The following is a 25,853-nucleotide window of genomic DNA, read 5'->3' on the forward strand; positions in this document are numbered from 1 at the left end:
GCTGACAGCAATGTTTGTGGCTCTGCTAATGTGACTCTAACGGTCAATTACGAGTATTTGCGCAATTTTGTAATTAAAATCGCAAACGTGCCCCATTCTGAGGCAACCGACTACGTGCAGCACGAAATTTAATACCTCATCTCTGCTCTGCTTCAATCTGATCCCTACCTTCTTCAGTTAATTAACAACAATTGCATCTTTATGTTACATTTCGAATTTAAACCGAGACGAACTATCAACTTATGTGAACGTTAGGACAAGCATGTATTTTTCCATACATATTCTCCCTATGAGGGTGGTTTCTAAAGTACCACACTGAAGAAATAAATCCGGGATTTCGGGATAAAATTAATCCAATGCAATGCCAGAAGTACGGTTATTCCGGATTCTCATAAATCAAGTACAAAATAGTTAATTCAAGCACGATTTTTCTCAACCATCTTTTTATTTTCAGGGTTCTATAAAATAAGTTTTCAGTTACATCAAATAATTTACACTTCTTTGATTTTTTTAATGTTGCCTTTTGAATATCGTTGCCATTTTATATACGTATTGTCTGAATTTAACAATAATATCCTGAATGCAAACTTAAAAAATACGTTTTAAAATCAATAAATTTAAACTTAAATTTTGAAATGATTTTTTGTTTCTGTGTATAACGTAAAGTGCTGAAAATAAACTAGATATAAGGTATTGCATTTATTTCTAATGCTCATATCGCTTGAACTAAAAAAACAACTATTTCAAAATTTTGTAAATGCAACTAGTACGAATCTGATTACAAAAGTGTTAGTTGAAGGCAATTGATATGGCTGTGTGTTAAAGAACGACTTCGATACATGCCTTTGAGATAGTTATATATTTTTTCTATTTTCGAGTGCAGTTCCATATATTTTTAAATAATTTCCTATTAACAAACATTAAAAATGATAAAAGACTTTATCCAGCTAGAAATATCGTCCAGCAAATATATATTTTTTTTTTAATTTTTTAGCTGCTTTGGCAAACTCTCTTTGCTCTAACTACTGCTTGGGCAACCCTCGCCAGATATTGCAGGAGTAGATAAGTTCGACTCAGTGCTGCGCCAGATTGCACTGACAGCAGCGTCAGCTTTGCCATTTTTACCTTCAATTTTATGAACTTTTTCGTAGCCGTAACTTTTTCATTACATTTCGACTTGTACAATTTTGCGACTGCTGATGTTGTTGTTGCTTTTGTCGTTCTTGTTGTTGTTATTATTCGGCTGCAATTGCCATGCTGTTATTGTTGTTGTTGTTTATGAGCTAATTACATAAGCTCGTTATTAGGCGAATTACTTGTTTCTTCATTTGCAGCTGGATGATGCTGTTGCCGTTGCTACCGTCGTTTTTCCACGAGCAGCAGCAAATAAGAAAACTTTTTTAATTATAACCTCATTTAGATTTGACGTTAGCTGCGTCGCGTGTCTGTCTTTTCCTTGCTCTTGCCCTTCCCCATCCCTATTCCTTTCCCTTTCTTTTTCCGTCCTTGTACATCGGCCAAGTTCCTTGGCTTATAGCATTTATGCTTTCTGCTTCCAATCTTTACAATCTCAATCTAATCAGTGCTTATTTAATTTGATTTTCAGCACTGTGACAAACAATTGTACTCTAATTTCTCATCGTCAACTCCATAGTCCATAGTTTGTTGCTTAGTGTCGACCTCAGGCAAAATTCACAGCTAACGCAGCTGCCAATCGTTGTTCTGGCCAAGCTTATGCCAATTTACCGACACCTCGCAGCAATAACGTTCAAGTAATTCAAGTATTTTAGATATTAATTTGAGTTTGCAATTTAATATAATTATTTACTTTAAGCTAACATTTAATTCGACTTGGAAGTTCACTTTAATTTCGAGCTCCATCATTACATATTTATCAAAGCAATCAAGTCTAGTCCCAGATTATTGTTTAACGCCTCTGCAATTTCCATATCGATTGGCTAATAGAGAGATGGAGGGCGGCATCTACCTGTTAGTCCTGGAATCTCAATCAGACGAGGACACTTCCGTTAGCATTTGGCCCAAGTATATTTATTTCCATTTTCTGCATTGCTGCTGGCGCTGTGCTCAGATCCTTTTTATTTCTTAAGATGCATATTTTAAGCCCATTGAATCAGCATGTAAAAAGGGTATATTGCTTGGGAAAAAGGGGATTTAAAAGCTTTAAAACTGCTTTGCAAACGATGTGAGTATACCAACATTAAGTTGAATGAACTTTAACAAATCATGTACACAGCTAATTAAAGATTAGTAATTTTAGCTCAGTTAATTATAATTATATATTTAAGACTAGCGCTTTAAAAATAAGTTAAACTTTTAGCGTTGGGATGCTAGATAGATAAAGATATAAATAAATAATAATTTAAATGTTTTGGTTTTTTTAAATTATATTTCTTACAGGGTATACGTTTCTCGACCCGATAAATGTAACAATAATACCATTTTCCTATGCAATGAAGCGTAAAAATACGTGTTTTTTTGCTACACAACAGAAATGTACACATACATACATACAATATATATATATATATATATGTATATATACTTATAGGGAAAATTTAGTTTATGCATTTGCATATGGTAAGTATCTTTGTACGTCGTTTCCACCCAGACGTAAGGCAAATACGTAGCCTTGTTAGTTGTTGACTGCAATTTCCTTGGCATGCAATCGGTTTTTCTTTCTTAGAGCTATATATGTATATACAGGTTGTGTGTGTGTGTGTGTGTGCTGAACAAATATTTGGTTTACGTCAAATTGACACGCTTGAGTTAATCAAAAGATGATTTGTAATTTCTTGCAAATGCATCCGCATCCACATCCACATCCGTATTCGCATCCGTATTCGCATCCGCATCCGCACACTCTATACTCTCAGTTGAAGCAGAAACTGAAGAGCATCGGCAACAATATACAAATTTATAATGTGGAGAGAACTTGGAACACTTTAACGCTTATTTCACGCTCTCTCATTAATAAACACAAGTATTTCGCATCAATTTGCAAAACCGCACAATACTAATACACACACAATCACACACACACACACTATCCAGTAGTTACATTTACTTAAATATATATTCGCAGAGGTTGGAAGGATGCGCAGACCGACCTGACCAGGCCCTAAGGCATCTTGGCCAGGCTAAACAAGATAAATGAGAAATGTGAAAATGAAACATCACCTTTGCCTTTAAGACGACGCCCACGCACAAACACTGGCAACATACTCCGGCTGTTAGCAGGGCCAAGACCTGACTATTTTTTATATTTTCTCTTCCTTTCCCACTCACACTCCCTCTCTCTCTCTCTCTCTCTCAGTGTTGATCCGAGCTGAGCTGAGCTGAGCAGAGCAGCAGATAACATTTTAATATGGTAGGAAAAGCACTTGTTAGCTAGCCGCAAGTTGTTAGCCAGCTCTTGGACTTGGTAGTTGGCAGTTGGCAGTTGGACTACCTCTTCGCTCTGGCCATTAGGTTAATGTGCACTTCAAACGAAATTAAGATGAATTGATTAAAATTACAAAAGTGTTTTCGGTTCTCGGTGTTGTTGTTGTTGTTGTTGTTAGTCTTGGTGTTGCAAAGTTCAAGCACAAGATTAAGTGCTTTCATTTGCCTGCCTTTGAGAAATGATGCAGCTCACCTGCCTCCAGCTACCGCTCCCTTCTCCTCCCTTCTCTACCATCTTCATCTCCTACTCCTTGCAAAATATTGAGCCAAAAACTTTGGCTACAAATGCAGGAGTAATGAATGTGCCTGCATTTATTAATGCTTCAAACTTGCCAAATTAATTGGCATTTAATTTATTTTGCGGCTAAACACAAGTTGTTCTTGAAATATATTACGCTCTTGTACTAAATACAACTTATCATATAATTGGCCACGCTGCAGTTAGCTGCATTTAATTGCCAGAAATTGCAATTAAGATAATTATCTAGCAAAAACAAAAGCAAAAAGTGTAAATCCGTTTTTCGTATTGGATTATGTGTGTGCCAGTGTTTTTACGTACTTTGCATAAATTTCAAATGAATTTCAATGCCAAAAGCGCAGGCAAAACAATTGCCACTGATGAAGCTGCACTCAGCACCCTTTAACCCCCTCGTTGCCCCTCTTAACACCCTACCTGCTGCTGTCCCAATCAAACCGAATAAGCGAACAGAGAACCAAACTCCAAGTTGCACTCGATGCGTCCAACTTGTAAACGTAAAGCGCAAAATTTTGTGTTATTCTTTTGGATTTTCTACTTTGTTGGCAAAGCAAGCAACGACTCGTTCAACCACCTAATCCACCTCACCCACCTCACCCACCGAATGACCCACCGGGTCGTGCATTCATTTGCTCAGTGCAAAGTTGTCGCTTTTGTTGAGTTCTTGTCGCCTGCGTGTCCTGGCCAGCAAAGAGCCAAAGCAAAGCAAAGCAAAGCAGAGCAGAGCAAAGAAATGGAAAAAGAAAAAGAAAATAAAAAAGCAAACTAAACTACTTTCTTTCAGTTGCTCGCAGTCTACACTTTGCTTCAATTATGCTAAAATGTCAAATGAAATTTAATGCTATGCTCAAGTGGCTGGAGATTGTTTTCGGTTTCTCCTTTCCTTTGCAATTCTGCAGAGTACACAGACAAATACCAACGCATACAAAGTGAGTATTAAAACATGCAATAATCTCTCTCTCTCTCTCTATATAGAAAGTGTCTTGTTTGATTATTCTCTTGAGAGAGTTTATGAATTTTCTATTTATGGTATTCTTAATCGCTTGAACTGAAAACAATTAATGAAAATATTTCTCTCACCGTCTCTATAGTTCTTAAACAAATTCTTGTGCATTCATAGGCGTTTAAAATTCTCTCTCTCTCTTCCGATTGCATATCATTTTTGCAGTCCTCCTTGCGCGTCATTCTTAAACGTTGAAGGGCGATCTTTCTCTCTCTTTCTCTTTTTTTCTTGCTTTCTCTCTTTTCATAACGTATAATTAGTCAAGTCTGCTTGTTGCGACATTCTCAAAGCTCCAGAAATGCAAATAAAAAACCGCACGAAACGAGAATCATATGAAAGCACAACTGAGACTAGATTTTCTCAGATTTATGGCTTCTACATTTGCTGTTGTTGTTGTTGTTGTACTGTGGAACTTTTGCAATTTGGTTTTACATTTTTGCTAATTTCAAATGCACTCGGCCCGAAACTTATTCGCAGTTGGAATCGCAATCGTAGTTGCACTTGTTGTTGCACTTCTTGTTGCTGTTGGTGTTGAAGTTGGCCAAGAGCTGCGTGTTGGTGTTGGCCCCGGTTAGGCACGAACTGGGCCATGGGAGTCGTCGTCGTCGGGGCATAAGCAAAAGGCAAATGAAGCTACAATTACGAGTGGAAACGGACACAAACACAAAAGGAAGTAATTTGCAATTAAATTACGACGAAATGGGCAATAGAAAAGAAATTAATTGTCCACGAAATGCAATTATGCTCCGGTTGCACAGAAGTTCGAGCCAACGAAATGAACGCCCTAAAGGGGCAGCTGCTGAAGTGGCCAAAAGCAGCCAGTCGACAGTTGCCAATAGCAAGTCGCAAGTTGCCATTTGTGAATAATGAAAATGCATATTAAGAAGTTGTCAAAATGATTAGTTTTCAAATTACAAATTGCAATTTCTGTAATTCATGCTGTGGCTTTAAACTTAAAGCCATGGCCAAAAGCTGCTGCTGATGCTGCTGCTTTTGATGCTGCTGCTTCTACCTAAACCCTAATAAATTACAAATACTTTTTATTGAACTTAATTTCCTTTTGTAAACCACATTTTTGGGTCTGGCCAACTAAGCCGCTGCAAAGGAGATATATGGCCTGAGTCAAAGATTACATTTAGTGGCCTGGCACACACACTCACACACCACATACACACACACAGTTGGGTTGGCTGCACTTTGCTGCTAGTTCCACTGATTTTTGCTTGCCTCAAGCAAGCCGCAAGCAAAATGCAATGCCTTTCATGTTGAACTAATGTTCCGCCCACTTGACCCCTCCCGCCTTTGTCAGCTAGACTTTAATGCAAAAGCAAGCAAATGATCAGCAACAGCATTTTTCGGTTAGTCGGAGACTTGCCGACTCGAGTTCCGAGTGGGCCGCAATGTGTTCACAAGGCTCAAAGCAGCTGCAAGCAGCAAATGCGTTTGCATTACGGTCAGATGTTTGCGGTTAGCCTACATGCAAACAAACATCCATACACTCACCCACACACACACACATTACTAGCTTGTTGTTTGCGCCTTTATGGCAGCCAAAACTTTGACCACATTTTACTAACAAAAATATTACAACAATGTCGTCATCGTCGTCGTCGTCTGTTGGCTTTTGGCTGGCAACCACAATTTCAAGCGATGCTCTTCGGCTTGTTGTTGGCAGTAATTTTAGCCAAAAAGGATGCAATTAATTTTGCAAAAGGGACAACTTCATCTGACAGCAATAATGTATTGCAAATACGAGTACGGTCAATGCATAAATTCGTGCTCATTCGGGTTCATTCGTCTCGTTGTCGTCGCGACATTCATATGGCTTAAGGCTGTGTGAAAGTAACTGAAACGGAAATTGGTAAAGGATTACGGCCAAAGATTAAAATGTGATAATGCTGATAGCCTCAACATTGCGTATACTTAACAACAATGACAACAACAACAGCTACAGCTGCTTCTGGCTGCTTTAGCTGCTGTTCAATGTCGTCCGGCAAACTTTTCACTTTGCATTCACATAAAATACATACCAAATAAAACCAGAGCAACAACACCAACAACAAAACTGCTCTTGGGTGCGTGTAGAGACTAAAAAAAAAAAATGAGAAAAGTTTTTAATTTATATTTAAACTTTTTCAAAGTGCTGAAATGGAGGCGTTATCTTCCTACTGCTCTTACCCCTGTTCCTGTCCCTTTCCCTTTCCCTACTTCTGCCTCTGCCTCAGCTGCTACTGTGGCGACTGCTTCGAATGCAAAATAGTTAACCAACAGCAAAGGCTTCTTCTGGGTGTCCGCATGTGGCTAGTTGCTAATGGCATACAAAAAGGCTAACAAGCACAAGGCCAACAGCATCAGCACTAGATCAACATAAAGACCAGTTCATTAAGGCTATTGAACAAAAACTGTTTACATTTTCAGTAGAATAGTACCAAAGACAAACTAAAATAGCACAAAAACCAACTTGCTGTACAGCTTGTCTATAATGAACTAAAGAAATAGGCTTCACAAAAAAAAACTATACTTACCAAGCTCTAAATTCAATAATCCCCAATAAACTCGGTGTATTTATTATTACTTATTAATAAACTTTTTTTATTTCAATTTTATTTGTAACTTTTATATTTAATAACTTCTTTATTTATAAATATATTGTACAATAAATTTGAATTTTCGATTCATTTTAATAATAATATTATGAAGTTTTTTTTCCGTATACTTAATATTTTTATTTGCCTATTGACAGTCAGTAAAGCTAAAGTCAAGCACTGACACTATAGAAATTTTTTTTTAAATGTAATTAATTTGTCAATATTCATAACACTTAATGTGCAATATTCATTTGCTTTTCTTAATAAAATTACTGCGGATAAATCAACACAATTTGCGTGCATATATTTGTAAAAAGCGCAACCGTTCAACCAATTTCATCGTTCAAAAATGCGGTATATCAATATCGTTGGCCATGTAATTTACGCTTAATTTGTAGCCATTACCACAAAAATGCATTAAATGTGTGTATCTGTATGTGTCCGATTGCCTTTAAATGTGCTGCAATTATTTGCAATGCAATTTTAATTGAGTGCTGAAATATTTGCGGCCGTTCACGATGCAATAAAATATATAACGAGCATCAATTATATATTTATTGATTATCTCCGCAAGGCTCATAAAACTATTTCCAACTAATATGCGTTCATAATCTCATATCTATGCTGGACAGTCAAATGGCGATAAATACTTTGCAGGTGTCCTCAATTAAATACTATTAAAATGCACCGAAAAACAGGCAGCTTTAGGCTATACAAAATTATGAGAATACGGACAATACAGGACATTAATAATTGAAAATTTGATGGTAAATATGGAAACATGTTAGTTGGAGTACATTTTTTTTAATAAATAAAAATACGTTCACTTCCTTTGGGATATTTTAATACCCGTTATTTAAAAAATAAGTAAAAGGGTATATTGTGTTTGTTGGAATGTATGTAACAGGGAGAAGGAGACATCTCCGACCCAATAATGTATATATAATCTTGATCAGCATCAACAGCCGAGTCTATAAAGCCATGTCCGTCCGTCTGTCTGTCCGTCTGTCTGTCTGTCCGTCTGTCTGTCTGTCCGTCTGTCTGTCTGTCTGTCCGTCTGTGTAAGCGCCTAGATCTCAGAGACTATAAAAGATAGAGATACCAAACTTCCAAATCGTGAAAATCCGACTGTTCGTCTGTATAAACAAAAGGATCTCAGAGACTAAAACAGATAGAGCAACCAAAATTGGCACACAGACTTCTATAGACCCCACGCAGATCAAATTTGTTTGAAATTTAAGTAATTTTAAAACCACTTCGCCCACAGTTTTTAAGATAAAACGTTTTTATTTTTTTTTTTTGGTAAGTAACGTTATCTATTCGTATTATCTGTTATGCCACTGAATCGCATCAAGGTCGGACAAGTAGATAGGCAGCTATGGCGATTTAAAAGTAATAGTAATAGTAAAACAAGTAAATTCTTTAAAGTACTTTTATATATATTGAAATAAGTAACGGGTATCCTTTGGTCGGGATCTCGAGTATGGCCTTTCTCACTTGTTTAAATTAAATTTATAAGCAAACGAAAATAAAATTATAATTTTTCAGGAAATCATAATTAAAATTGACATAAAGAAGTAACATTTTTTTGCATGCAACATATTGGTTATACTTACATAACTTTTCTGCTTTATATGGCATATGCATTTTTCATCTTCAGAGTAATAGCATCTTTGGAAGCTATATACAATTGTAATCCATCATATCGTATATCTTGCACGCTGCTCGCATTCAAAAACGTTATTTAAGGCCAAATGGGAAACGATCAGATGCATGTTGCATGCAATATAGACGTAAGTATGTATGTTGCAAGTGTACCCTCAAAGCATACGCATTGCAACTGCCAAAGTTGTTGCACAAATGCATTTGTAATAATTTAGTTAGGCTGTATTTGCAGTAAGTTGCATGCCCCAGCAAGGGCTATGCCTCACTCTCTCTTTGTCTCTCTCTCTCTCTCTGTCACTGCTGTTTGTCTGCATGTTACCCATGAGTATTGCTATTTGATTGTGTGTGTGTGTGTGTGTGTGTGTGTTTGTGTGCGTTAATAAATTGGGTTGACCGTCTGTGGGGCAAATAGTGCAACATAGAGGCATTAGAAGCATTGCATATTTCGGGTACGTCGGTGGCGCCACATTGAGCCTGTCGATTTCATTTCAAATGCGCCTTTGGGCCATAAAATTTGACACAAACACGAGGCGCACACACACGCACACACACGCACACACAGATGGCAGCATGCAGCATGTTGCAGCAATGCTCATTTGCAGCCGTTATTAAATTGCGTTTTTCGGTGCAGACTGAGGCAAGCGGCAGCAAGGCGAGCAGGAGCAGGAGCAGGAGGAAGGCTTGAGGAAGGAAGAGAAAGAGAGAGAGAGAGAGAGAGAGGGGGAAGGCGTTTTAATGAACTGACGCATGGGTCGGCAATGGAACTGCCCTTTGTGCATTTTATTTGTTTGCAGTGCCACTGATTGTATTTGCATTTGTGTGTGTGTGTGTGTCTCGCTGTGTGTGTGTGTGTGTGTGTACAATTGGCAAGCGTTCGATTTGGTGTAATGAAATTTTCTAATCAAAGCGTTTTGTTTATTTGCCCGGCTGCTGGGCAGTTTTCAAGGCTTGAATTGGCTTGTTGACCGCTAAAGCACACACACTATACAAATGTATTCGTATGTGAACCACACACACACACACACACATACACAGCATATGAATGTTTTTGTTTACATTGGGTCAAAGGTTGTCAGTTGTGCAAATAGTAATTAGTTGTAATTAGGTTTTACATATGCACTACCGACTGCATCCGTCTCTTGCATAAACAATTACGATTTACATATTGCGTTTCACAATTCACGATTCTCATTTTACAATATGAAACATTTGGCTCAAGGCAATTATTGAGTTGATATGTCAAATTGAATAAGTGTAAACCTTCAATGACGCGCTTTGAAGTGCAATTTAATTGCCATTTAATGTGGCCTAATTTGCATTTAAAGGGAAACAATAAGCCATAATTTAGATTTATCTCTTCTTCCTTTGTATATGCATAGTATATATAATTAACTCGATGTTCCCACAAGCGTGGCCAAAAGTCTTTGAAAACTCATTTGAATATGAAATTCTGAAATTCATATTTAAATTCAAATTTTCGCAGCTCTGTGAGCTCACAATGCTGCAGAGTTCAATGAGGTGTTAAACCATAATTTGCACAAACCAAACTCCAGCCACAGTCCCGAAGCCAACCCCAACCCCAGCCCCAACCCCAACCCTTAACAAAGCGCGCACATTTGCATTTTACGCGTTTTGGCGCTTTAATTTTCTACAGTTTCTACTTTTTTTTTAGCTGCTCATACCCTGTATCTATACGTTAGAGAGCGGCAGGACTAACGAGGCACTTGCAATCCGACTTCATATAACATTAATCATAAACAAAAGTTAAATAGATGAAGTACCTTCTTACGTACTAGTTCTAAACAGGGATCGCAAATAAAAGGCTTAAGAATTATTATAATTATTTTAAATCTATTTTTCGATCAAAACTTAGGTTATAATAATTAAATTTTAGATTGTATTGTATTATTATTATTTTAAGGTGCCGTTACATAAATAGAACTACAGTTTGAAATATAACTGAATTCGATTCCTAGACTTTAAAAATTGTAAACGTGTGTTGCTGAAAATCCTACTAAGACACTGAAAATTCTTTAGTCCTCATATTGTTATGTATTAAAAAAATATGTATATTGTTATTCTTATTATTTTACATCCAAATATAACTCTTATTTTAATATTTTATTACAAAAAATCATAATGTTATTTTTGCACTTATTAAATTCAAATTTAATATTAAAATTATTTTTCAATTTTCGACAATTTATAAAGTATGGTTATCTTGATAATCCGTTTTTTTTTTACAAAGTATCTGCAAGTAGAGTACTCTATCTCTCTCTCTCTCTCTCTCTCTAGCTTGCTTTTAGCTGTTTTCCTTTGCGTGTTTTGGCTTTTTTTTCGGTGTGTTACATTTTGGCAAGCATAAAAGACGTTCTATTGTTTGTGCTATCGGGGCAAAGAGCTGTGCCTCAAAGTGTTGGCCACAATTACGCAATGGAGCCAAGCCAGACAGGAGACAGTTGGAGAGCGGAAGGTGAAGCTGATGCTAAAGCTGAAGCTGAGGCCTGAGATGCATGCGCTGCCATCAAATTTAATCGCCATGAAATTTGTGGGCCATAAAATGGGTGGCAGCAATGCGAGGCAAGCCAAGGCGTGGCGTAATATAACACTAAATTTTATTAGCTTCAATTTAACAATTTGTGGCCGGGGTCCCTCGACTTTATTATTAATATTTAAATAGGGAAGCAGCAGCAACAGCAAAAACATTAGAATTATGAGCGTGGCAAGTTCATTTCACCTGCTGCAGTTAATAAGCGGCAAGAACTGCCCAAAAGCCTGAAACAGAATCCATTTTAATTTTTCACTTGGATGAGTGCAAAATTAAGACATTAAATGAATGCGCGTCCCCATCTATGAGAGAGCACAAATTGAGCTGGGCTGGCTGGCTGGCTGGATGGCTGGCGTTGTCCAAGATCCTGGCTGCACAGCTGGCGCCCAACATTGTCTGCGAGTCCTGGGAAGCTGAAGCTGAAGCTGATGCTGACGAACAACTGATTTTAATAACAGTCATCTGCCGCTGTGCATAACGATGCGTAACGCGAATGCGAACGGCAACAACGGCAACATTGGCAACAAGAACGCCAACGACAGCGACTGCGACAAGGGAGAATCGGTCTTTTCCCTGGCCACGTTATGACTTTGATTCATCAGCACGAGCAGGATGAGGAGGGGAGGGGACAGACACTGGCCGTGCCGGCATTTGCATACAAATGGGCGTTGCCATAAGTTCACTGGCGTGGCCACAATTTGCTTATAAAACGTGCATATTCTAATTGCCAGCAATTTGAAGGTGACGTCTGTCCGCCACAGCGCGACTTCACTGACAAAGGAGCAAAGTTTATGGCTAATACGGGCATTAGGCAAACTGTCCCCCAACGCGAAGCGGTTAAGACAAAAAGCGACTTAAAAACTCAAGCGAATTGCCAGCAATTCCCAAAGCATTCTACAATGGCTTTCTTCACTCCCTACTCACACATGATTTGCACTCCCTCCACTTTCCTCCACAAGCAGCCATCTTGCTCTCATCGGAGCTGAAAAGCAAGTTCTGCAAACTCGTTCCCCAGGCAGCGTCAGTAATAAAACTTTATTGAATTGTATTGATTTTAAAATTATTACCATTGAGGCGGAAGTAATGCAATGTAGCTGTGGCTCTATGTGTGTGTGTGTCTCTGTGAGGGTGTGGATTTGTGTGTGTGTGCTCGCTGAAGTGTGCTGGCAACTGCTGTTGGAATTTCACAAACAACAACATTTTCATTATTGTGTGCAACTGTGCAAAAAAAGAACAAAAGCCATTGCGTCTTATTGTCGACGTATTTGGCAAGGAGTGTGCGTGCGCGAAAAGGGGTTGCCAGGACTAAGCTGGGAGCCTCACACACACACACAAGGAACTCAACGGGAATCGGACCAGGCAAAAGGAATGGAAACCAACTGAAGCTGTAGCCTGCACTTAAAGGCGCTTCAAGTGCTTAACTTTCCATTTCGCCGGCGCCACAAAGTAGGCAATGCTTTTTTTCTGTTAGCATAATACAAGCACACAGACAGACTCACACACACACACATAGACTGATGGAAGTACATATGCCAGCAGCCGTTTAATGAAAATCCAATAGCAACCTAACAACGCTCATTGTAATTTTCCCAGCTATTTGAGCGTTTTCCACGAAAACTGTTTGTTGTGGCACGTGCACAGCAACGGCAACAGCAACAGCAGCGATTATCTGAGTACCTAAACAAAAGCTGGCAATACACATATGGAGGCACGTGTATCTGTGTATTTGTTTTTCCCTGTGTGTGTGTGTGTGGCATGCACAGGACTAAACAGGACTTAACGCACAGCTAATCGAGTGTAAAAATGCTCTTGGCTGCGCCTGTAAACGCTGCACTTAAAGTTGCCTCAACAATTGTTGAATTTTCAATGATTACATTATTCGATTATTAATCGAGTAATCGAATAAACGAACAATCGACTGAAGCAGCACGTGCAAAATACCTATGCAAATATTTGTAGCCGCAGAATTGTTGCAAAAGTGCATAAATGTCTCGCATTAGAAGGTTACGCCACATGAACTTTTAGCACACACACACACACACACACACACACACACTCGCACAGTTACAGACTCATTCATAGTCGTATTACTAACAACCTTGAGTATGCAAATGTGCAAGCAGCTAACTTTTTTGGCCCCCTGGACAACGCCTGACGCAAGGTAAGCCGCAGGATATGTTTGCCATTGCCACTGTTGCCCCATCTGCTGTGGCAACTCCAACTGCCAACTGGATCTGGGCTGCCAATTCATTTCTATTCATGTTATGCAATTCAATTGTTCTGTCCTCCCTTTAAGCAATGGCCGCTCGGTTTTTAACATCCTCGAGCTTTCAAGCCAATGCACATGCATATGCACAAGCCCGGACTTCGGACTCAGGACTTCGGACTCCGGACTCCAGACCTGGACTGCAACTTGGCCTGTAAGTGGGTTTAGTTTTTTCTTTTTGCTGACCAAAACCTGAAGCATATCCTGCTGCAACTTGGCTGCCTTTGGTTGTGCTTCTGCTCCTTGCTCCTACTTTAGGGAATGTCGTGTAAAGACAGCACTTGCGGTTGAGTTGATCTGACCGCTTGTCCGGCAAGCCATAATTATGCAATTTCTTGTCAACATGCTGTGGACGCACTTGCCGGAAATGCACAAAGTGCTGTGTGTTGCAAGAGCAACAGCAACGACAACGACAATGGCAAAGACTTGGTCATTTTAACTTCTTGAAATTGCCAGAGACATTTATAGGCAATTATGCAGAGGTTTTGGCTTCCGTTCCGAGTTGTTTGCCTCACTTGACATAAATTATTCATGGCTGCATTTTGGCCCAATCAAAAGCCTAATTTTCCATGCTTAGCCGACCAACAGAGCATAGAACCTGCCACACAATGCAACATTGTAAAGCAAGTATAGACATAGACAAGCATATAAAAAAGGATATACTTTTTATGCTCATGAGCCCTAATCTGCACGGAGAAAGCAAGAGAAATAAGATTGAGTGTGGGAAGTACATTAAGAGGCATGTTAAGCCAGTGTGGCAAGTGTCTTATCTACTTCCGGCTGCTGTTTACGATGCCAATGCCACTGATTATCAGCTGCACAATAAGAACGAAGGCGACACTTGCCTCGCTTGCGACCAAACGAGAAGTTATTGCAACGAGCTGCCGCTGGCAATGGCTCTGACACTGGCAATGGCAATCCCTGGAAGTTGTCATGACAACAACCGGGCCAACCAAGAACCAAGAGCTGCGTCTCCGTCTCCAACACAGTCTTTGTATGCTTGTCAGGGCAACAGATTATGATTGAGTTTTGTGCGTACTGCGCGGCACATACTCACCCACATACATACATACCAACATCCACATCGACTCTGGGATGGCGTCATTTGTTTGGCTGCACTGTCATCTCAGCGAGGACATGCAAAGTTATGGCAACCGAAACGCGTGAAGCCATAACGCGCATCATTATTAGGCGAAAATTATTATCGCACACCCGCACTTTACAACCCGTCACAGTCGCCCATTCCCCTCGTTTTCCCTCACTCCCTACCCCATCCTACTTAAGCTTGACACGATAACGACATTTGCTTGGGCGAATCTCATCAGCCGGATTTATGGCACGCATAATTTTTATTGTGTTTGAACTGCAGCAGGCACCAAATTGGCAACGAGCAGCGAGGTGCCAAAGCCAATAATGTGGCTTACATTGACAACGTACACTCAGAGAAATACTTCTGCGAGTTAATTATTAAATAAAATATGCATATGGGTATTTCCAGGATCGAGAATGCGACATTTGTACGTCTTTAAATTAAAACAAAAAAATGTCAAAAATTTACATTTTTAAAAATGTTTTTACGTGTTTAATGCATTTTAACAACACTATTTTTATTATTAAAGACAAGCTTTGAAGACTTGTCGTTTTGCAATTCTTTCGTCACTAGCGCGAACTGCCGTCCGCAGTGATTTATTGAAAACAATTATTATTATTTATTATTCTTTCATATTACTTCATTTTGAAAAATGCCAAAGGCTGCGAAATGTGGCGAGCAATTTAGAAGAATATTTTCTTAAACCATTATAAAATAATGTAGTTTTCTATTTTTGGAATTATTTTGATGTGTTACTATCATTTTATTTATTTTACGAGATTTATTAGTATTTTGTCACGCGACGTCACGAACGTGACAAGATTTCCACCTAGTCTTAGACATGCATTTTTATCAAATTTTATTTAGATAAAACAATTAAAATAACATCAAAACTTAGAAATATTTCTAGACTTAATTGTTTTCTTTGCATTTTAATTAACTTTTTGATGATGAAAGGGAGATTTTATCAAATAATCGATATAATACATGCACTCCATTTTGGAAGTAAATTTTTCGGAAAACAGGCAAAAATATAGAAAAATCAATTTATTTAAATTTGAAGTCGGTATGTGCGGTATAGTAGTTTAGTAGAAGTTTATAGTAGTAGTTAATTGAATTGTATAAATTACTTAAACAAGTAACTTAAATTCGGTTCCGGAAGAAAATTGAACTAGATGAGTTTTTGATCCATTCTAAGATTTTGGTCGCGGTGGACCTTTCTGTGGAAATGCCCATATTTTAATTTATAATTATAAAATTGACAATTATTAAAATAATAAAACTGTTACCAACAATTATTTCTTTCAGTGTAGTTAGCTGACACGGTACATGCCAGCGCATTGCACAGAAGTTAATTTCTTGCGATTTCGCATGTGTGTGTGTGAGTGTGTGAGAGTGTGTGTTAGTGTTTGTATGTGTGGGCCCAGCTCTTTTATTAACCATAAAATTCTTGTAATTTTATGTTGCAAAAAACGTTGCAAATTTGCATGTGCTTGAAAGAAAGTGCGCAGCAGCAGGAGGCATGAGGCATGCGGCATGTGGCACGCGTGGCAGTCGCTTTTTATGAGATCATAAATATGTATGTTTTGAATGGATTAAAGTCGGAATGGCACATTAAATTTTGGTCGGCCCCGACTGAAAGCATTTTTAGTGCTCACAACTCTATGCGAAGATTTGAAAAGTAATTAAAACGAAGACAGAAGGAGAGAGAGAGAGAGAGAGAGTGGGTGAGTGTGACATATGGTAATGCATGTGTTTATATTGTTGCCTCAGGCAGCTGCATTTGCAATTAAGCAGCTTATTATGACCAACATCCTGACACTGACACCTTGCCTATCATGTTTTGTCCCCATGTACGGATAATGCATGACAGCTGCCACCAAACAGGCAGGATAATGCATGCCCCCAAGCAAATAACAAGTGTGTACATTGTACAAGGAGTCCGACAAATGTGGACGAGTTGCATTAAGAGCCTTTGAGGCATTGGGGGCTGTTAATTATATTTATTAAAATTGGACACTTCCGAGCAGCCACTCAAAAGGTGACAGCCAATCTGAAGATGACGCAGCACTCGATACAGAAATTAAGCACAATTTTCATGCCAACTAATAAGTTAACAGCGGCATAATGGCCTGTTTCCTGCATGAATTGTCAATTATGGATATAAATCCAGTCGCCTCCCACAATCTCAGTCGCCTTAAAACCTACCCAATGTGGCACGCCTCCGAGCACGGAGCATCAAATTGCAATGTCATGGTTGCCGATACAACAAAAGCAACAACATGGACAATAGCATTAAGCAACCAACTGACAACTGCCCCTCCACCTATCCTCCTTGTGGCGTTGCTCGCGTGCCGCATTGTGATTGATGATGTGTCTGATTGGAATCATCAAACAAAACAAGTGGCAATTGCTGTATCGGGTTGCAGCTCAACTAATTTAAATTCCGCACTAGTCACTGCGACTAAGGAAACTAAATGCTAAACATTTGCGATGAAACTTACTTAAAAACAATTTAGTTTTATTTAGCATTCATCCCTTTGGCCAACATGCCCCCAAACAAATCCATTTAACTGCCCAAACTGGCCGCAGTGTAAATGATGACGCTTATCCGTTATCACTGTTGTTATTATTGTTGTTGCTTTCGCTTGCTACTTGTAACAACAACACGGTGTTGATGGTGTTGCTTATTAATTACAAGGCTTTAAATGAATTACAGCGCTTAAAGTATTAACAACGCCCACAGCAAATTCCTGCCCGAAACCGAGGCCCGAATCCCGAATCCCAAATCCCGAAGCAAGAGCTGAGCGGGAGTCGGTTTGAGTAACAAATTGATTTGAATTCTGTTTGCAAATGTTAAATGAGTATTTCAAATCAATTATTCGAGCGTTGGATTTCTCTTTTATAAAGATAAAAGTGCTGGTAGCGTACTTTATATACTTTGGAATTTTATGTTTTAAGGGAAATTTTTTATTGTCAATTTGCTTGATTATAATCAAGATAATTATCTTCTATTGTAATAATGACAGAAAAAAACCATATTTAATCGCATTAAAACAAACTCATTTAATTCGTCATATCTACCTTTAAAAACAAAATAAATTTAATTATGTTTGTATTGAAAAAATTTATTATTTATAGCAATTACAAATTCCATTCAGATGAAATATTATTGCGACAATTTAAACCATTAAAATGTAGGAAAATGTTTAATCATTCATAAGTATTTTAATAATAATAAGATCAGAAAAACTATACACATAACTTCCTAAAAAAATTTCAAAGAGATTCCTCGGTTAATACTTCATAAGCCAAGTCCAGTAAAAATTTATTTCAACAAATCTACAGTAACATACAAGTCGTATCTAAATTATACTTGATATTTATTATCGTTTTCCATGCTCAGCATGGATACAGACTTTCACATACCCTGGCAACAGTTCACAGAGTGTTGGATAAATTGTTTGTTAGTTTGTGTGTGGCCATTAATCAACACAGCACACAGACCGGTCGGTACTCAAATGCCGCTAAGCACACTCTACCCACTCACACACACACCCAGTCACACACAAATACCAATACACACACATACACAGTGAAATGCTTAAAATTGGCAAATTGCTGTGTGATTTACCAGCAAATAATAAACATGTTTAGCGAATAAATTCATCAAAAGTTGCTTTTCATATAGACGAAAGCACTAACGAGTCGACCAGGATTCGATGCTAGTTTTGGAACGGGATTGCTCTGCCACCTGAAGTGGTCCTCCAGTGTGTACAGTGTATATACACACACACACACACACTCATACTCACACATGGTGTTTAGGTTGACTGCGTGCACAGCAAAAGCAAACAAAAATGGCAGCGCGCACAGGTGACACAGGTGAAGGGTTAGCTGAAAGCGGGTAATGGAGGGTGGGAGGTGGGACGACAGGACCCGAGCATAGGCAATGCCAATAGAAACAACTACAACAAACAATACTAATGGCAAGTATGCAATACAACGAGTTTTGAATGGTCCTCCACATATGAAAGTTGTCAAATAAGCTGGTTATACTCTAGAATAAAATTACAGGGGGCAGATAAAACTTGCAAGCATATATTCAATTAAACTAACTTAAAAAAAGGTTATAAAGTCAAGCTGACTTAAGGTAACATTTTTTTTAATTTCAATTGACAGTTGATCATTAAAAGTTTACTTCTATTTACTTTTTCACCGTTTGTGAATTGGCCACTCACATTATTCGCATTGGTTATCACTCAATAATCCTATAGTTCTTTGTTCTCACAAAATCTGGTCACACTCTGAACAATTTCATGCAAAAATGTTTAAACATAAAAGGTATTTTATGTACAAAAGAAATACAGATAGAAATAGGACGTTTTGTATTTACACCGGTTACTTTTTAAATTCTGATTTTTAATTTTTTAATTCTTACACTACACCACTTGCTTGGAAACAAAAAGTGTCAGAACTGTTGCAGAGTGTCTCATAGTCGAGCACACACATAGTCTATTTGCAATAAAAATTTTATTAAATTATTTAACATATATTTGTATAGTCAAGGTTTTTCCAGCCAATAATTAACAAATTAATTTTATTTTAACAATGAACGAAATTCTAATTATTTAAAATAATTTTAAGCTTATTACAATGAATTGTTAGTCAATAGCAACTTTGATCCGCTCAGAAACAGGGTATTCTTTAGTCTGGCATTTAATCTATCGTTCATTTAGTTTTGCAAGCATTTTGAAGAAATTGTCCGCCGCATGCAATTGCCAATTGAACATGTATCTGCCATAAGCCTGCTAATCATTTGGCCAGCTTTCTTTGCCATATTATTTTTTTTTAAGTTTTCATGTTTTTTGCTAAAGTTGTTGTTGTTTTTGTGCTGGTAAGCTACCGATTGGGCGCTTAATTTGTTAAGCTGCAAAAGTAGAAACTCAAACAAATCAGAATATCTGACCAAAAGTCAAGGTGTGTTTGCTTTTGGTCCTTCTATATGTGTGAGTGTGTGTGTGTGTTTGTGTGTGTGCTGCATGTGGATTTTGTGGCTGCTCAACGGCTGCCACTGTCTATCAGAGGGGCCACAGATTTTATCAGGCACACACACACACACACACACACACACACACACTCTCGCACACACTCAAATGGATAGAGACATACTCGTATACGAAATTTTTGTGTGTGTGGCTGACAACACTGCATGTTGTTTGTTTGTTCGTTACGTTTTACTCAATTCGATCCTTTTTTCCCCTCTTTTTTTTAGGGTGGCTGCAAAATGCGACCGGGATGTTCCATTTTTGGCTTTTGATGTGCAGGAAGCTCATCATCAAAGGCAATGTGATAATTGTGTGTCTCTCTGACTGTCTGTCTGTCAGTCTGTCTGTCTGTCTTTCTGTCAGTCAGTGAGAGGAGTGTTGCTTTTTTTTTTTGCTCCTCTTTTGGATACCTGTGTGTCCGCATGTCGCTTTTTTGTGTTTCGCACTGTTTGTCGTGTTGTCGTTGTTGTTCGTTTTTTGTTTTTCTTTTGCCTTTTAGCTGTGTGATTTTGTGCCTTTTTTATGCGCTGCCTGCTCGCTGTTTGTCCCTGACAAATATTGACCCGCATTGATTGTCGTTTTTCCGCTTGTAAATTGCGAGCAGGTGGAAAGGGGAGGCAGGGACTGGCCAATTGTCTCTGTCTTTCAGTTTCACGCTCCTGGTTTATGCGCAAAGTTTTCACTTTCGTGTACTTCGTAATTGGCTAACAGTTTGTGGCAGCGGGGGCAGGGGCACAAATAAGGCAGCTGTCCATGAGTACATTAGCGGCATTTACCAGCTACAGTTATAGTTACACTTACAGTTACAGTTGCAGTTACAGTTGGAGTACCATAACCAAGTAAAGTCCACAATATTGGCACATTTTATGTATATTTCATATAATATTTTTTTTTTTTTGGCGTCATCGTTAAAATGGTTTTTATTATTTCCGCTGCGAGCGTTATTAATGTTGTTGTTCTGCTGCTGACTTTACTTCCGTCGCATACACTCATACACACACACACACACATACATATGCACACACGCGCACATTGCCACAATTTATATTTTTCAATTAAGCAGCAAAAGTTTTACGCTTTGTTTCGTGCAACTGTAATAAATTTCGACTACCCTTCGACCCCGTGCCCCTTCCCCCACTCCTCTTCTCATATACAGTAACTGAACTACCCCTCTGCTCAACTGCCCACCCCTTTGCAATGTTTCACTTCATTTGGCCGCATATGTACCGGCAGCATCTCAATTCAGTTGTTATTGTTGTATATTTCGCGTTATGGTTTAATTTTGGAGCCACGCGTGTAATTGATAGCCACCCATGGCTTAATTGATAATTTTGTAGTTTCAACACACACCCGCACACACCCGCTTACACACTCGCAGACATGGCTATGCAATTCCTGCACAATTTCAATCCTTACAATCGAGCTAAATAACTACAATTGTTTCCAAAATAACTATTAAATTTCTAGAAACGCAGCTTGCTCTATTCGAATCATTTAGCTCTTTCTAGAGCTCTTGTTCACTTAATTATAAACTAGATACTGTTCTTAATATTAGCGAATGCTCATCTAAATTTTATATTGGTCTAGTTTCAGTTTATCAACAAATGTATTAGCAATATAAATTTTAGAACTTTCTGACTCCTTATTTTACTAACTGCAATTAGTACACTGAAAAAAAAGACCAAGTTCTAAAATCAAGAACATTCATCTTAAATATTTTGTTCTTAAAGTAAGATTATTTTAAGACCAAATTACTAAAACTAAGATTATTAATCTAAAAAATCTTAAAATCTTAATATAAGAATAAAAATCGTATATTGTTAGGAAAGTATAAACAAGTACTATTTCGTATCACACAAATGTTGGCACCGTGGCGCTCTGGTTAGAGAGGCCGCTCAGATGTGAAGCAGTAAGCGCCGGTTCGAATCCCACTCGTATCAAATTAAAATAACATTTATAAAATTACTAAAACAGAATTAAATATAAATATATTAAAATTTAAAAATAAAAATGTTATAAATACTGAAAATAATTTTTATTTATTTTATTTTTTAATTTTAAGAACATTTATTCTTAAAATAAGATCTTAAAATCTTAAAATCTTAAAATTATGAATTTTATGTTCTCGACGCATTCCTTAGACCAAAAATCTTAGTTCTAAGACCAAAATCTTGATTTAAGAACATTTTTTTTATCAGTGTACTGTTTTAATATACACTCAACCCTTAAAAGACTGCTTCTAATAGCATCAAATACCATCTCCTAAAATCCAATTGTAAGTGCTAAAGACAAGAATGCGGTAATTTGCATTAATTTGTTGCCTTTCATTAATCATACGCCCTGTAAGCAAATCGACTCAAACTGTTTGCGATTTCCGCATTTAACAATTGACGAATGCTTGCGTCATTCAATACACACACATACACACACACAAACACATACACACATGTGTATATATACATTTATACGAGATAAGAATTGCTTTGCTCAGCTTCAGCTACGAACAGAGAGTGCTTCAACCCCAACCCCTTCAACCCCTTTGTCAACATGCGATTGCCCCTCATGCATTATACAGTGCTGATTCTGGCTAACGGGCTCGTTTAGCCTGACGTACTCGTTGTTGTTGTGCAATCATCAAACGGTTTAGCTGCAAAACTAATTGCATTACATCAATTTTTCTGTTAAAAGTCAATAACCAATCAAATGCACACACACACACACACATGCACAACTGAACCAAAGTCAGACGGAGCGAGGTTCAAAGTTTGAAAACGTGCAGTTAAATGCACACAGACACGCACACACACACATACATAGACACTCTCATACACACAGACAGCCAGCGGTCAATTTAATGGCAGCGCGAGAGAAGGAGACAGATAAACCGACAGGGATAGCGTCAGGGACAAGGACAGAGAAAGGAACGCAATAATGACAGGAGTAATCACATTAGCCCCGCATAAACTTTTGCGTAGAATGCTCGGATCTAAGGGTTGTCAAGTGGCCTTAATTTAATAAAATTCAATAAAAACTTTCCCTAACTTTCATTCAAAGTCCATGAACTAAATCCATAACTAAATGAAAACTATCATAAGTATGTCATAAAGTTTTAACATTCAAAAATCAATATAAATAAGTTATGGCATTTTATAAAGTTACGTGTCGGCTGATTAACAAAAAGATTAAAAATAAAATCATTTAATGTAGAACTAATTTATTTTATATTTAAATTAATATTTCTAAAATGAATAGGCAATAGAAATTTAATTAAATTTATTTAATCTATTTTTGTTATTTATTTAAATTGTTTTGTTTCACTCTCACGTTCTAAAAGACAGAAAATTAACAACCAGAAACACAAAGATGTCACCTAATGTATATCTGAAGAGATCAGCCAAGTGGCATTTGGCTATGGCATTAATGGTGATCCTTACCTTCTCAACCATATGTGCGGCAGAGTTTGACAATAAAGCCAATTTGCTGGAACAACCAAGGAATTTGGAACCACATGGCTTACCGATTAAGGTAACGGACATGAATGGAGTACAAAAGAAATCAGTAGATGTGGATTTGAATTTGGATTTGCAGAGGGCCATAAAGAGAAAGGGTAATTTTTTCGATGCCTTCACCGCAGCGTTCTCTTTCATATTGTTAACAGAGCTGGGTGATAAGACCTTCTTTATTGCTGCCATTATGGCATTACGGCACCCGCGATTGGTTATTTTTGGCGGTGCCATTACCGCCTTGGCTCTAATGACGATTCTCTCATGCTTATTCGGCATGGCAGCAAATTTCTTTCCTATGATCTATACGTATTATATATCCACTGCATTATTTTTGATATTCGGCTTATTAATATTGAACGATGGTCTAAAAATGAAACCAACCGCTGCCCAAGAGAATCTCGAGGAGGTTCAAAGCAATGTGCGTAAACGGGAGACTGAGCTGGATCGTGATTTTAATGCTGCTCAGGTGCAAGATCAGGAAAAAGGACGCCGTCCAAAAAAGCGTCACCGGGTATCCGTTTTTACCATGCGCATATTTGCCCAGGCCTTTACAATGACCTTTCTGGCCGAATGGGGCGATCGCTCCCAGTTGACGACTATCATTCTAGCTGCCAGCAAGGATGTTTACGGCGTAATTGTTGGCGGCATTCTTGGCCATTGCATCTGCACTGGCGTGGCTGTGATTGGCGGTCGTCTAGTGGCTTCCAGAATCTCTGTGCGAACTGTCACCGTTTTGGGTGGCATTGTATTCGTTGCCTTTGCTGTCTTCGCCGTGCTCCTGCCTCCGGATGATCTGTAAATGATTCGTGTTTATTGCGCACTAGCCTGTTGTTGTACATGACTAAAAAAGAGGGAAATCCAACTATTATTTAATGTAACCGTAGTCTCCAAAGAGCAGCAGGCATTGAATTTTAAATTGAAATTTTATAGTTTTGTATTGACTACAATATTACACATCTTAAATGTATTTATTTATTAATGGGAAGGCAACAGTGGCAGGCCTTATTAACTATTAATGAAAGTGTTATTTTATTGGCATTGAAAAAAGTAGTGCTAATGAAATATCATTTTTCATTTCACTAGCATTTAAAAAGTGTAGTAGGCTGAGTACAAGCTGGTGATGGTCATCTTAACAGTGGGATCCTCTTGTTCAAGTGCTAACTTTATTCGATGTTAGCTATCGTAAGAACTGCTTATCGATTCATCGATGAGAAAAAATAAATGGCGGGAATCGTGACTTGAATCGATAGGTTGTGTCCAGCGTTTAATTAATAAACTGCTAGTGAAATTTTTTTATTTAGTAATGCTTAAAAAAGCAATTAATTATTTATGTTTTTGGCATTGAATATTGCTAATGAAATCGGATGTTAATTAGTGATGCAAATTTGGGTCGAAGCTTCGATGTCAATGCTCATCGATTTTTACAAAATGATAATTCGATGGTGTATAAAACATCGGTGTCCGATGTTCCGTTTTCTTAACAAAACCATTAAAAAAAATTAAGCGTTGAGGTATATCTGGTATTTGAATTTAATAAAATAATAAAAAATTATGTTTTTATAGCATTAGCAAATTTTTATTGACAAGTTCTAAAATATTTATTATCACAATAAATTTCGTTGATTCAATTCCGTTGATCCATGTAATTGATTAACAATGTTTTTAATTATAATTATAACAATTAGTGCTTCCGTAGCAGTCATATTTATTGTATGCTATGCTTTCATAGCAGTCTTAATCATTACGACCGATGTTTTTGTCATACTTCGATGCATCGATGAACATCGGTATCTGCAAAAACATCGCGAAACATCGTGAAACATCGTTAAATAAAATTCGATGTGCGATGCATCGATGTTTTTTTACATCACTAATGTTAATTAGCTATAGCATTGAATTTTTCAATAAAAAATTTTTAAAATCTTGGTACTTTAAAAAAATTTTAAAATTTATGAAAACATGTTAAAAAAAATTAAATTAGTTAAATCAAAATTTTAGAAAAATGTTAATCTTTTAAAATAGAAATCTGATTTCTTTAATGATACTTTTAATTCATACATTAAGACTATTTTCTGTATACGTGTAGTTAATTATAACATTATTCAGGGACCACAGAAGCAAATGCAGCTGCAGAACAGATGACAACCCTGTCAATAATTTAATGTGCTGCAGCAAGCAGAATGCACTTTGCCACTTTGCCACTTACCACTGCCACTGCCACTAGACTTAGTCGCAGCCTTTGCACATCGATGACGTGTTCATGCAGCCGCTGTCAATGTGGTGCGTTTCAATTTTACAGTCACACGACAAGAGCTCCCTCTCTCTCTCTCTCTGTCTTTCTCTCTCTGTCATCCACCCTCTCTTCGTGGAAGGTGGAGTTGGGGTTGGAGGTGGAGGTGGCGCCAAATGTTGACGGGTCGC

General features: G+C 37.8%; 1 protein-coding gene across 1 annotated transcript; it reads left to right on the plus strand.

Annotated features, from left to right (window-relative positions):
• Nucleotides 1-8,667: 8,667 nt before the first annotated feature.
• Nucleotides 8,668-24,319, plus strand: LOC117784495 (transmembrane protein 165-like). The gene is made up of 2 exons (XM_034622246.1): nucleotides 8,668-8,673; nucleotides 23,290-24,319. Exon 2 carries the CDS (start codon nucleotides 23,290-23,292, stop codon nucleotides 24,229-24,231), a length of 942 nt encoding a protein of 313 aa, XP_034478137.1. The 5' UTR covers nucleotides 8,668-8,673; the 3' UTR covers nucleotides 24,232-24,319.
• The last annotated feature ends 1,534 nt before the right edge of the window (nucleotides 24,320-25,853 follow it).

Source organism: Drosophila innubila (genome assembly GCF_004354385.1).
Source record: "Drosophila innubila isolate TH190305 chromosome 2R unlocalized genomic scaffold, UK_Dinn_1.0 1_C_2R, whole genome shotgun sequence".
NCBI lineage: Eukaryota > Metazoa > Arthropoda > Insecta > Diptera > Drosophilidae > Drosophila > Drosophila innubila.

Excerpts from the sequence above, each read along its gene's own strand:
- LOC117784495 (XM_034622246.1), top strand. The coding sequence starts at position 23,290 with ATGTCACCTAATGTATATCTGAAGAGATCAGCCAAGTGGCATTTGGCT.